Source organism: Calliphora vicina, chromosome 5, assembly GCF_958450345.1.
Source record: "Calliphora vicina chromosome 5, idCalVici1.1, whole genome shotgun sequence".
Taxonomy (NCBI): domain Eukaryota; kingdom Metazoa; phylum Arthropoda; class Insecta; order Diptera; family Calliphoridae; genus Calliphora; species Calliphora vicina.
The window spans coordinates 62,055,060-62,067,684 of NC_088784.1; the positions used below are offsets into that span (position 1 = coordinate 62,055,060).

General features: G+C 27.7%; 2 protein-coding genes across 2 annotated transcripts; one reads left to right on the top strand and one right to left on the bottom strand.

Annotated features, from left to right (window-relative positions):
- Positions 1-5,349: 5,349 nt before the first annotated feature.
- On the bottom strand, positions 5,350-5,930 carry LOC135961309 (uncharacterized). Its single transcript, XM_065512801.1, has 3 exons — positions 5,872-5,930; positions 5,725-5,806; positions 5,350-5,652 (listed from the first exon to the last, which is right to left on the bottom strand). The coding sequence occupies exons 1-3, from the start codon at positions 5,928-5,930 to the stop codon at positions 5,350-5,352; spliced, it is 444 nt and encodes a 147-aa protein (XP_065368873.1).
- A 4,572-nt stretch (positions 5,931-10,502) lies between these two features.
- Positions 10,503-11,083, top strand: LOC135961310 (uncharacterized). Its single transcript, XM_065512803.1, has 3 exons — positions 10,503-10,561; positions 10,627-10,708; positions 10,781-11,083. The coding sequence occupies exons 1-3, from the start codon at positions 10,503-10,505 to the stop codon at positions 11,081-11,083; spliced, it is 444 nt and encodes a 147-aa protein (XP_065368875.1).
- Positions 11,084-12,625: the final 1,542 nt, after the last annotated feature.

Genomic DNA, 12,625 nt, shown 5'->3' on the forward strand with positions numbered 1-12,625 from the left:
AAAAATTTGACATTTGACCTTTACGATTTTCGAGAAAAACTAACTTTTTGGCCATATTTTTACGAATGAGTAATTTTAAATACAGTCTGTATAACGTTTTCCGATTTTAGGAAAACATTCAGACTGTATTTACTTAAAATTAATAACAGTAAGGAAATTGGGCTCATTCGTAAAAATATGGCCAAAAAATTAGTTTTTCTCGAAAATCGCAAAATTTATATCGCAGGTACGGAAAAACTATAGGAGGTATTGACATACTTTTTTCACATTTTTATTCCCTATTATATTGTCAATAAATCCCCATGTGATGATAAAAAAATTCTGAAATTTGTTTAACAACATTTTTAAAAATTTTAAATTGGAGTTTTGAAACTGCCGTTAAAAAAAATATTTTTTTGGTTATACCTGCGAATATGTATGTATATGAAGATAAAAACTCATATACAAGTAAATATGGATATATTTTAAGTAAGAATAAACTTTTGTTTTAATTTTTCTCAAAATATGTTAATTTTGTTCATACATTTCTTGTTCTAGTGTCCTGAGACAAATGGCCTGGCGATTTTTTAATAACTTTAACATTTTTTAACCAATTTTTGTCTTTTATATCTCATTAGAACGATAACGTACACATTTCGATTCTTTTAAATTAAATTGCAAAAGTAATTACTTAATAGCAAAATTTTTAAAAAACTGAAAAAAATGCATTTTTTCCCTCAAAACTAAATCGAAAGTCGGCACGGGTTGCCCTTCTTAAAACTTAATAATTTTGTTGGTGGTATTTTAGGTCATTACGAAAGTTTTCAGGGGGTACCGTTTCAACATTTCAAAAAATTTAATTCTAAGGGACACTCTAATGGACACGTTTGTCATATATACAGATGGTTCCAAGTCTGCGGTTGGGGTGGGTGGTGTCTTTTATATTCCCCATCTTCAGAAGAGGGTGTGTTTCAGGCGATTAAATGGGCAGTACACTGGATGAAGTACTATAGGCTATTTGGTGTGAATATCCGAATCTGTACCGACAGTAAGCCTGCTATCAAATCCCTATCTGGCGTCTATTCGACATCCAGATTGGTACATGAATGCCGGGTATCTCTTAATGAGATGGCGAGATATTCTAACCTGGAGCTATTCTGGGTGCCTGGTCACTAGAGTGCTCCAAGATTGTATGGGCGAAAAAAAATTCTAGGTACAGACCCCCCTCTAGAATTGTCCTATGTATTGTAAAATACATTAAATACATTTACACGCTGTGTAAAATATTAGGATGATAGGATAGCGTTAACTGGTGGCGCAACGAAGCTGAAGTTTTAAGGTGCATTTTTTCAGTTTTTGTAAAATTTTTGCCATTAAATAATGACTTTTACAATTCAATTTAAAAGAATCGAAATGTGTACGTAATTGTCGTTCTAATAAGATATAAAAGACAAAAATTGGCAAAAAAAAAATGTTAAAGTTATTAAAAAATCGCCAGGCCATTAACGTGTCTCAGGCCTCTAGAACAAGACATTTATGAACAAAATTAACATATTTTGATAAATATTAAAATAAAAGCTTATTTTTACTTAAAATATATCCATATTTACTTGTAAATGAGTTTTTGTCCTCATAGGATACCGTTAACCTATTCGCAGGTATGACCAAAAAAATTAAATTTTTTAACGGCAGTTTCAAAACTCCAATTTCAAATTTTTAAAAATTTTGTTAAACAAATTTTAGAATTTTTGGATCATCACATGGGGATTCATTGACAACATAATAGGGAATAAAAATGTGAAAAAATTATGTCAATACCTCCTATAGTTTTTCCGTACCTGCGATATAAATTTTGCGATTTTCGAGAAAAACTAATTTTTTAGCCATATTTTGGCGAATGAGCCCAATTTCCTTACTGCACAGAAAAAACTATTTCTTAAACCGTTTCAATTCAAATATTTGCTCAAAAACAAAATTTCTTTATATTTTCTATTGAATTTTGAGTTATTGGTTGAATTTCAAATACAAAAAATATTGAATATATAATTTTCGTAATTGAAAACACATTTTTGTTATTTTTTGTGTTTCAATTACGAAAATTATCTATTCAATAATTTTTGTATTTGAAATTCAACCAATAACGAAAATTGTATATTCAATTGTCAAAATAATCAAATTCAAAACTCAAAATTCAATAGAAAATATAAAGAAATTTTGTTTTATTTTTCTTCAATATGGGATAAATGTTTGAATTGAAATATAATTTTTTTCTGTGTGTTATTAATTTTAAGTAAAATCTGTTCAGAATATAATAGTCCAGGTAATTTTAAATATAGTCTGATAGTTTTCCTAAAATCTTTTTTTCTATTATAACAATTACGTACACATTTCGATTATTTTAAATTAAATTGTAAAAGTCATTATTTAATGGCAAATTTTTTACAAAAACTGAAAAAATTGCTGTTTTTTCCCCTTGTAAATGCACCTCAAAACTTCAACATCGTTGCGCCACCAGTTAACGGTATCCTGTCATCCTAATATTTTACACCACATATTTCTACAATACATAGAATAATTCTAGATGGGGGGACGGTCAAAATTAGCAATTTTATTTTTTTGGAGCACTCTGCTGGTCACTCTGGTGTACCTGGCAATACTATTGCGGATGAACTGGCCAAAAGAGGCTCACGTCTCCAAGTCGAAGAGATCGATTACTTGGTCGGTTTAGCGCTATCCTGCTGTAAGTCAATCACACAGCGTAAATTATTTGAGTCTGCTCAACTCAGATGGTCTAATTTGACAATTTGCTCGATATCGAGACTCACATGGCCCGTTTTTGACCATCATAGGTCAATGTCCCTCACGGGGATACCTGGGACTAGGCTACGAGCTCTGATATCAGTGCTCACGGGGATCTCTATGCCAGGAGACTGAATACTCCATATAATGACTTCTGTAGGAGTTGCCATTATGAATGGAGGATGAGACGATTGAACATCTCCTCTGTCTTTGCCCTGCCCTAGCAGGGGCTCGGACTGCGACAATATGTAGTCCATTTTTGCACGGCCTAGCGAATCTATCTACTCCGGATGTCAGGAAGATTGAATCGTTCATTCGTGCGACAGGTTGGTTCGGCATTGAACCCAGTTCTGATATGTGAAGGACCTCTTGAGGTCCTGAGCATGGTAATTTAGGGTAACACAAAGGGACCAATTTATGGACCCAAGTGAGCTGGTTGATACTAGCTGCCTTTATAACCTAACCTAAGCTCTGATTTAGAATATATTGAAAGTGACTCGCAAAATTTAGAAGCTCAGCTCAGTTTAGCAATAAAAGAAGTTCAAAATCTACACAAAAGAACTAATATTGCCACAACGAACAAACAAGATTTTAATTATTTGGACAAATTTTCAGAAATATCGAATTAAATATTTTATACAATGCAATTTTAATAGTTAATCCATGTCTATTCTTTAATAAAAAATAATTTAAAGAACAAAATATAATTAACTATTATTATTATACAAAAGTATCTATTAATATTAAATTAAATTGCATCCTTTCTTTTGATTTCAAATTCTGAGTAATTTGACTGAACAATTTTTTAATTTGTTTTAATAAAAAAATAATTTAATATAGCTCAATTCTTAAATTGACAAAAAAGGCTAAAAATCGGTTATTCTAACCGGTTTTTGAAAGAAAAAACCGAAAACCGGTTTTTTAAAAATTACACTTTTCGAATTATTCGAAAACCGGGTTTTAGAATATGTCGAATATTTGACAACTCTAGTCGTGTGTTTTTTGCACTGTGTTATTTATAGAAAGTTTCATTAAATCATGGAAAAACTCAGATGATTTTCTATCGCCAATTTCTAATTCGTTGAGAAGTTTTTCAAAACGAAAATCCTCACTCATAGAAAAACACTCAAGTATAATTTTTTTAATATATGGATATTTATTAGAGTGCCCAAAAAACCGGAAAATTTAAAAAACTGGTTTCCGGTTTAACCGAAAAAGTGTGTTTTTGAAAAAACCGGTTTCGATTATTATATTTTAAAAAAACCGGTTAAGCGGTTTATATTAAATTTTTATTTAATGGAAATTTATCATTTTTGAATTCTTTATGCATTTATTTTATATCTTTTACGAAATGTCAAAAGCAACAATTTTCTATAAAATAAATCAATATTTTTAAAAATGTTATATACATTTTTCATAAATATGTTTGAATGAGCTTTAGAAAATATATTTCAGTTAACCGTCTTACAAAAACCGGTTTGTCAAAAAAAAATAGTTAAAATAACCGAAACCGTTGAAGTTTACAAAGATGAAAATACCAATTGACCGGTTTTGGATACTCTCATGTTTATATTCTAAAGGTGGATTGTGAATTACATCTACTAATTTATTTAGAACATCATCAGATAGAGAAATAATAACAAGTTGATATTTAGTTGTATCATCTATGATGCCTTTAAAGGTAAATGTTAATTCTGTTTGTATGAACCAAGTTTCAGGACATGAAACCCAAAATTGTGGTAATTTTATAGAAACTTGTACTGGATTGTTAATTTGTATGTTTGTATTTGAGTTGGTATTAGAAAATGACATCTTGAAGTCTGAATTATTTATATTTTGTTGTTTAGTGGCGTATCTTGTTCGTTGAACGGGTTATAACAATTCTGTATATAGATAATTACTGGTAAAGGATTTACAAATAAAAACATATTGTAAAATTAATGGTACACAGAAAAAATAAATTCATAATTGGAATGAATTTTGTAATAAATATTATTAATCGAACATGAGTTTTTTTCCCAAACTTTTTTCATTCAGAATAAGAACTTGTTCATAAAATTGTACATGATGGAAATTTTGGCTTTTTTACATAAATTGTAAGATATTTTTTAAAAAAATTGCGTTATAATTCTATAATCGAATGAATTAGTTAAAACAATTTTGCATTATTGCCATATATTGGCCAATATTTTAAGATGAATTAACAATATCTGAAACTTAAAAAATGTTATTAATCATAATAAAACATCCATAAACATTAAAGCAGTTCATTCTCCTTACAAAATTTAGTTAATTTCGCGCATATTTTCCCATTTTGTAGCTGAAAATCATAAAAAAATAAAAAATGTTCAAAAGAAAATTTCAAACATTTTTGAACAACAAAAAAATATTCTGGTTTAATTAAAAACACATGTTTATATATATTTTACATAACTACAATTATGCAATTATGGTTATTTATTATTATTTGTTTGATACTAATACTAATTATATATAAGGAATCACTATTTTCTAATATTACATACTAAATTATAAGCTAAGTTTTAAATAAAGGTGTAATTCATGTTAGCATTAGTTACAACCTGTCCTTTCCATCAGCCAGCCCTTAACGGATTCCACAATTTCAAACTCATTGTTGAAACAGCCGCGGCAAATATGTGCAGTTAAAGAAAGACGTCCTTCCACATTTATATGCTCGCACATATAGAACATCGAATGTACGGATTCTTTGCCCATTATAAAATACATGTTTTCAAACCGATGACCATTTGCCTTAAATAAATCTTCATTGCCCGAAGTAATATTCCACTCACAATAGCGTACCTTTGCGGTGGATGGTATACTCGACTTCTCTTGAGTCATTATGCGATCAAACTAAAAAGAGAAAGAAAGTTATTTGTAAGTATAAATTTAGAATAAATATTAATCTGTTTCTATAAAACTTACCCAATCATTAACTAGAGGTATGGAGTCACATGGTGAACGCTTCCTGCGTGACACTGTAATTTGAGGACAGGATTGAGGATGCCTGTAAATAAATTGTTATTATTAAATACATAGTTTATAAATGATTAATTAAAATTAAATACTTACATTGATATGGAATATGTAAGTTTTAGAACAACATATTCAACTTTAATTTTAGGTGCCATTTTCAAAAAAAAATTATTTAAAATATCTATTTAAATTACCAACTGAAGTTCTTGATGCTTACTGTGCCAAGATCGTTTTAGTTGTGTATAAGAAATTCGTAAATCTTTAGTCTTTTATACTTTAAAATCTTTAAGCTAAACATATTATCAGATGTCTTGTTCCTAATTTAGGTTCTAGCTCATAAATGAGTTAAGCGTTTTATGATATAATGGGACATTTTTAAAATTTGTGTGCGCTTTTAGGTAACAGAATAATTTGCAGCCGCAGCAATTAACCCTAATTAAAACATCCTTAAGTTATTCTTAGGAATCTACAGGTAAAATTATGCACACATGTGTGGAAAATAATGTAAAACAGGAATTTTCTTTTAAATTTTTCAAGAATACGTACATACAAATGTATTTCAGATTAAATCGCAGAAAAATATTAAAATATTAATTTTACAATGATATTTTTCTACAATTCCGAACATATATTGCAGTTTTATGAGTTAATAGTTTTCAAATCACCTGTAAATTTTAAATTACGATATTAATGATTTATTGATTATTACATCATTTTTCATTGAAATTGAGAACATTAGAAAATTCCAAATTAAATTGAGAATTTCAACTTTAAATTGAGAAAATTCCAAATGAAATTGAGAATTTCAATTTTCAATTGGGAAAATTCCAATAGAAATTGAGAATTTCAACTTTAAATTGAGAATTTTCATTTTAAATTCAGAAAATTCCAATTGAAATTGAGAATTTCAATATGAAATTTAGAATTTTAATATGAAATTGAGAAAATTCTATTTTATTTGACTCTACATACGTATGACCAACAGGCATATTAATTCTTTAAAATATAAAATCTTATGCTGTCCAACATTCGGAGGATCTACGGTTGGTATATTCATCCTTGACTTGACATTACTTCTGAATTTGGACCAAATTATTTCAATAGGATTAAGCGTTGATGAATAGCGACTAAATCGTAGAAGTGTTGCTGGAGAGTTGTCAATTCTTGCCATCTATCAAGAACTCTTTTGACCCAATACAATACGTTCTGAATCTGGATAGAAAAGTAGGTATGTAAGATTTTGTAACATAAATTATTACGGTTGATTTTTAAATTTACCTTCAATTTCACCTCTACAATTTGATCTAACTGAAGTTACACATTTTTCGAGGAAAATGTGACGACAGGGAACTCTAAATTATATTTTAAATCCCTTTTTGTTCGTTCAAATAAAATGTTGACTTCTAATTTCTCATCACAGAAAGAATATTTGACCAAAATAAATGACAGGAGATTGTATATTGTATATTTTTTATGGAACTAATTGATTGTTTTTTTCATTTAAAATATTTCATATAATGTTTCTCTATTTAATTTAGAATTTTCGCAATTTCATTTGGAGTTTTTCCAATTTCATATTGAAATTCTCAATATTTCGAATTTTCTCAATTTAATTTGGAATTTTCTCAATTCAAAATGGAAATTCTCAATTTCATTTGGAATTTTCTCAATTTAAAATGGAAATTATAAATATCACTTGGAATTTCTCAATTTCAATGAAAAATGGTGTAGTTGAAAAGCCTGTCCATGCAGGCAAATCATCAAAGTCGAAAAATCCAAACAGGTTTTAATAAATAATACATATGTATGTAGATTGTAAAGAATTTTCTAATGGTTTTTAAGGAAGAACAATTTTATTTCTTTATAGAATGAAATACACAATTTAATTTACAAACAAATAAGCCTAATTGACCGAATCATACATAACAAAAAGCAATAACTACATTGACTTAAATTTTCTTTAGTAACTTCGATTTAAATGAATAATTTTCATTCTATGAATCACTTTATGGAAAACGTCAGCCTTATGGGCAAAACGATAAATGCTGGTCATCCTTCTTCAGTGCCTGTCAAGATATTTGCACATATGAGGTTTTTCGAAAGTTTGGTCACCTGCAATCTTGTGCCATTACAGAGTCCTCTCCTCGTATTTAAATTCCGCAAAAGCATAAAAATAACACCGACCTAGAAGTTTAATTTATGAGCCGGCATACCAGATGGTGAAAGGCTGTTCAATAACTCGACCGGATAGTTTTCTCTTTCGGCTATGCTATCACATTCTACTATGTTAATACTCAAGTATTTGGAACACCTCACCGTTGATTTGACAAACGCCATCATTTCTAGGATAAAGAATGGCAGATTTTGAATACTTTTATACTGAGTAGACGTTTGCGAATATTATTTAAATTTGCTCAATCACCATTAATATAAGAGAGTATAAATTATGTTTATATGTTTGGATGTATGTGTAAGTGTGTGGTTTGTGGATTGTGTATTAAATGAAAAATTAAATTTTCATCTAATACAGATTCCACATTATTGTATATGTGTTCTTTATGTTTCAATTAGTAGTTTTAATTATTTTGTGTAGTATAGTTTTAGGATATTTTCAAATATATTAATAAAAGTTATCTTAGGTGACCATATCAATTGTTAATTACATATTGAAATTTAAAACAAAAATGATATTTTACAATAATATTTAACAAAAAAAATAAAATGATTTTAGAAAATTCGAATTTTAGGAATATTATTATAAATTAAAGATAAAAAATTTAGAATTTAAATGCAAAAATTTAGAATTTTGTGATTAAAATTTAAAGATTTCAGCAATATTTACAATTTCTGTTTAACTGAATACGAATAACCGAAAATTATTGATTGATATCAAAGTTTTGAGATAAGATTATTAACACGTTAGTCTAAAATTTGGTCCTGGTCACCTTAACAGACAATTGTAATTGAGTTTGAGAAGATTTAACCTTATATGCGATATATGTATAGGTATATTATTCAATGGATTCAACTGACACACGAAATTTCGGATCTATTTTATAGTCGTTCACAAAATTTGATGTTGAATCTTCTGTTATAAAAGCAGATTTGAATTCTCATAGAATTGTATGTTGAATTACTTGATATAAAAGCAAAATCGTTCCAAAGATCACGATTTTAGATAGGGTCAGTTTTAGCACCAAATATCTCGAGTTACATGCACTATATTTAAAAAAATCACTATTTTACAAACAAAATCTTAAAAATCATAGAAATAATGACCTTACCTCAATTAGAAAAAGATTCGATAAAGAAATTTGCAAATACGACCTTAGGGATCAACCACCAATATCAAAAAAATCAAAAGAAAATGTATTTTAATGAGCTCTTGCGATCGACTGAGTTTTAAGACAATTTTCAAATAATGAAAAATTTTATATTATTAGACAAATTAGAAATATATGAAAATCAAAGCTAACTAAACAAAACATAAAAAAATTTAAAAACAAAATCAATTATAGTAATTTTGTTCAAACAGTAGAATTTATAATACAGCCAAAGAAAAATTTAGTAAAACCTAATGCGAATTTGAAATAATTAAACAAAATAAGATAAATTTCAATGAAGTCACCCTCACAAATTCACTGAGGGGGCGCTTTAGTTATGGCCGATACTATATATTACAAAATCTTACATACCTACTTTTCTATCCAGATTCAGGACGTATTGTACGTAAAATCGCTTAATTTCGTTTGGAATTTTCTCAATTTAAAGTTGAAATTCTCAATTTAAAATGGAAATTCTCAATTTAATTTGAAATTTTCTCAATATCAGGTATACTGTTCTCAGTTTCAATGAAAAATGGTGTAATAATCAATAAATCATTAATATCGTAATTTAAAATTTACAGGTGGCTTCAGGATGCACTAAGTAAGGTGAAATCAACAACACAGCTGATTTTTATTTATCTATTTTGAAAGTGCTTGTGTTTTGTCAAACTGAATTTATTTTGAAAAAATAATAAATTTTATTTTCAAAGAAGAAAAAAATTAAATCAAAAAACATGAATGAAAATGTGAATAAAAAGATTTCATATAATGAAATTTGGATAAAGCACTATTAACCGTTGTTCTTTTTCAAAAATAATTTAAATTTAACGGCCGTTTTTAGTTAATATGCAAAAATAAAATTTGTTTATTTTTTATTTGACAAATTCAATTTTGACAAAACCTATGCTGTTGTCAGCAACAAATATTGTGATTGTTGTCGAAAGGCTCTCACCTAACTTATTACATCATGGGTGATTTGAAAACTATTAACTCATAAAAATGCAATATATGTTCGGAATTGTAGAAAAATATCATTTTAAAATTAATATTTTAATATTTTTCCACACATGTGTGCATAATTTTACCTGTAGATTCCTAAGAATAACTTAAGGATGTTTTAATTAGGGTTAATTGCTGCGGCTGCAAATTATTCTGTTACCTAAAAGCGCACACAAATTTTAAAAATGTCCCATTATATCATAAAACGCTTAACTCATTTATGAGCTAGAACCTAAATTAGGAACAAGACATCTGATAATATGTTTAGCTTAAAGATTTTAAAGTATAAAAGACTAAAGATTTACGAATTTCTTATACACAACTAAAACGATCTTGGCACAGTAAGCATCAAGAACTTCAGTTGGTAATTTAAATAGATATTTTAAATAATTTTTTTTGAAAATGGCACCTAAAATTAAAGTTGAATATGTTGTTCTAAAACTTACATATTCCATATCAATGTAAGTATTTAATTTTAATTAATCATTTATAAACTATGTATTTAATAATAACAATTTATTTACAGGCATCCTCAATCCTGTCCTCAAATTACAGTGTCACGCAGGAAGCGTTCACCATGTGACTCCATACCTCTAGTTAATGATTGGGTAAGTTTTATAGAAACAGATTAATATTTATTCTAAATTTATACTTACAAATAACTTTCTTTCTCTTTTTAGTTTGATCGCATAATGACTCAAGAGAAGTCGAGTATACCATCCACCGCAAAGGTACGCTATTGTGAGTGGAATATTACTTCGGGCAATGAAGATTTATTTAAGGCAAATGGTCATCGGTTTGAAAACATGTATTTTATAATGGGCAAAGAATCCGTACATTCGATGTTCTATATGTGCGAGCATATAAATGTGGAAGGACGTCTTTCTTTAACTGCACATATTTGCCGCGGCTGTTTCAACAATGAGTTTGAAATTGTGGAATCCGTTAAGGGCTGGCTGATGGAAAGGACAGGTTGTAACTAATGCTAACATGAATTACACCTTTATTTAAAACTTAGCTTATAATTTAGTATGTAATATTAGAAAATAGTGATTCCTTATATATAATTAGTATTAGTATCAAACAAATAATAATAAATAACCATAATTGCATAATTGTAGTTATGTAAAATATATATAAACATGTGTTTTTAATTAAACCAGAATATTTTTTTGTTGTTCAAAAATGTTTGAAATTTTCTTTTGAACATTTTTTATTTTTTTATGATTTTCAGCTACAAAATGGGAAAATATGCGCGAAATTAACTAAATTTTGTAAGGAGAATGAACTGCTTTAATGTTTATGGATGTTTTATTATGATTAATAACATTTTTTAAGTTTCAGATATTGTTAATTCATCTTAAAATATTGGCCAATATATGGCAATAATGCAAAATTGTTTTAACTAATTCATTCGATTATAGAATTATAACGCAATTTTTTTAAAAAATATCTTACAATTTATGTAAAAAAGCCAAAATTTCCATCATGTACAATTTTATGAACAAGTTCTTATTCTGAATGAAAAAAGTTTGGGAAAAAAACTCATGTTCGATTAATAATATTTATTACAAAATTCATTCCAATTATGAATTTATTTTTTCTGTGTACCATTAATTTTACAATATGTTTTTATTTGTAAATCCTTTACCAGTAATTATCTATATACAGAATTGTTATAACCCGTTCAACGAACAAGATACGCCACTAAACAACAAAATATAAATAATTCAGACTTCAAGATGTCATTTTCTAATACCAACTCAAATACAAACATACAAATTAACAATCCAGTACAAGTTTCTATAAAATTACCACAATTTTGGGTTTCATGTCCTGAAACTTGGTTCATACAAACAGAATTAACATTTACCTTTAAAGGCATCATAGATGATACAACTAAATATCAACTTGTTATTATTTCTCTATCTGATGATGTTCTAAATAAATTAGTAGATGTAATTCACAATCCACCTTTAGAATATAAACATGAGAGTATCCAAAACCGGTCAATTGGTATTTTCATCTTTGTAAACTTCAACGGTTTCGGTTATTTTAACTATTTTTTTTGACAAACCGGTTTTTGTAAGACGGTTAACTGAAATATATTTTCTAAAGCTCATTCAAACATATTTATGAAAAATGTATATAACATTTTTAAAAATATTGATTTATTTTATAGAAAATTGTTGCTTTTGACATTTCGTAAAAGATATAAAATAAATGCATAAAGAATTCAAAAATGATAAATTTCCATTAAATAAAAATTTAATATAAACCGCTTAACCGGTTTTTTTAAAATATAATAATCGAAACCGGTTTTTTCAAAAACACACTTTTTCGGTTAAACCGGAAACCAGTTTTTTAAATTTTCCGGTTTTTTGGGCACTCTAATAAATATCCATATATTAAAAAAATTATACTTGAGCGTTTTTCTATGAGTGAGGATTTTCGTTTTGAAAAACTTCTCAACGAATTAGAAATTGGAGATAGAAAATCATCTGAGTTTTTCCATGATTTAAGGA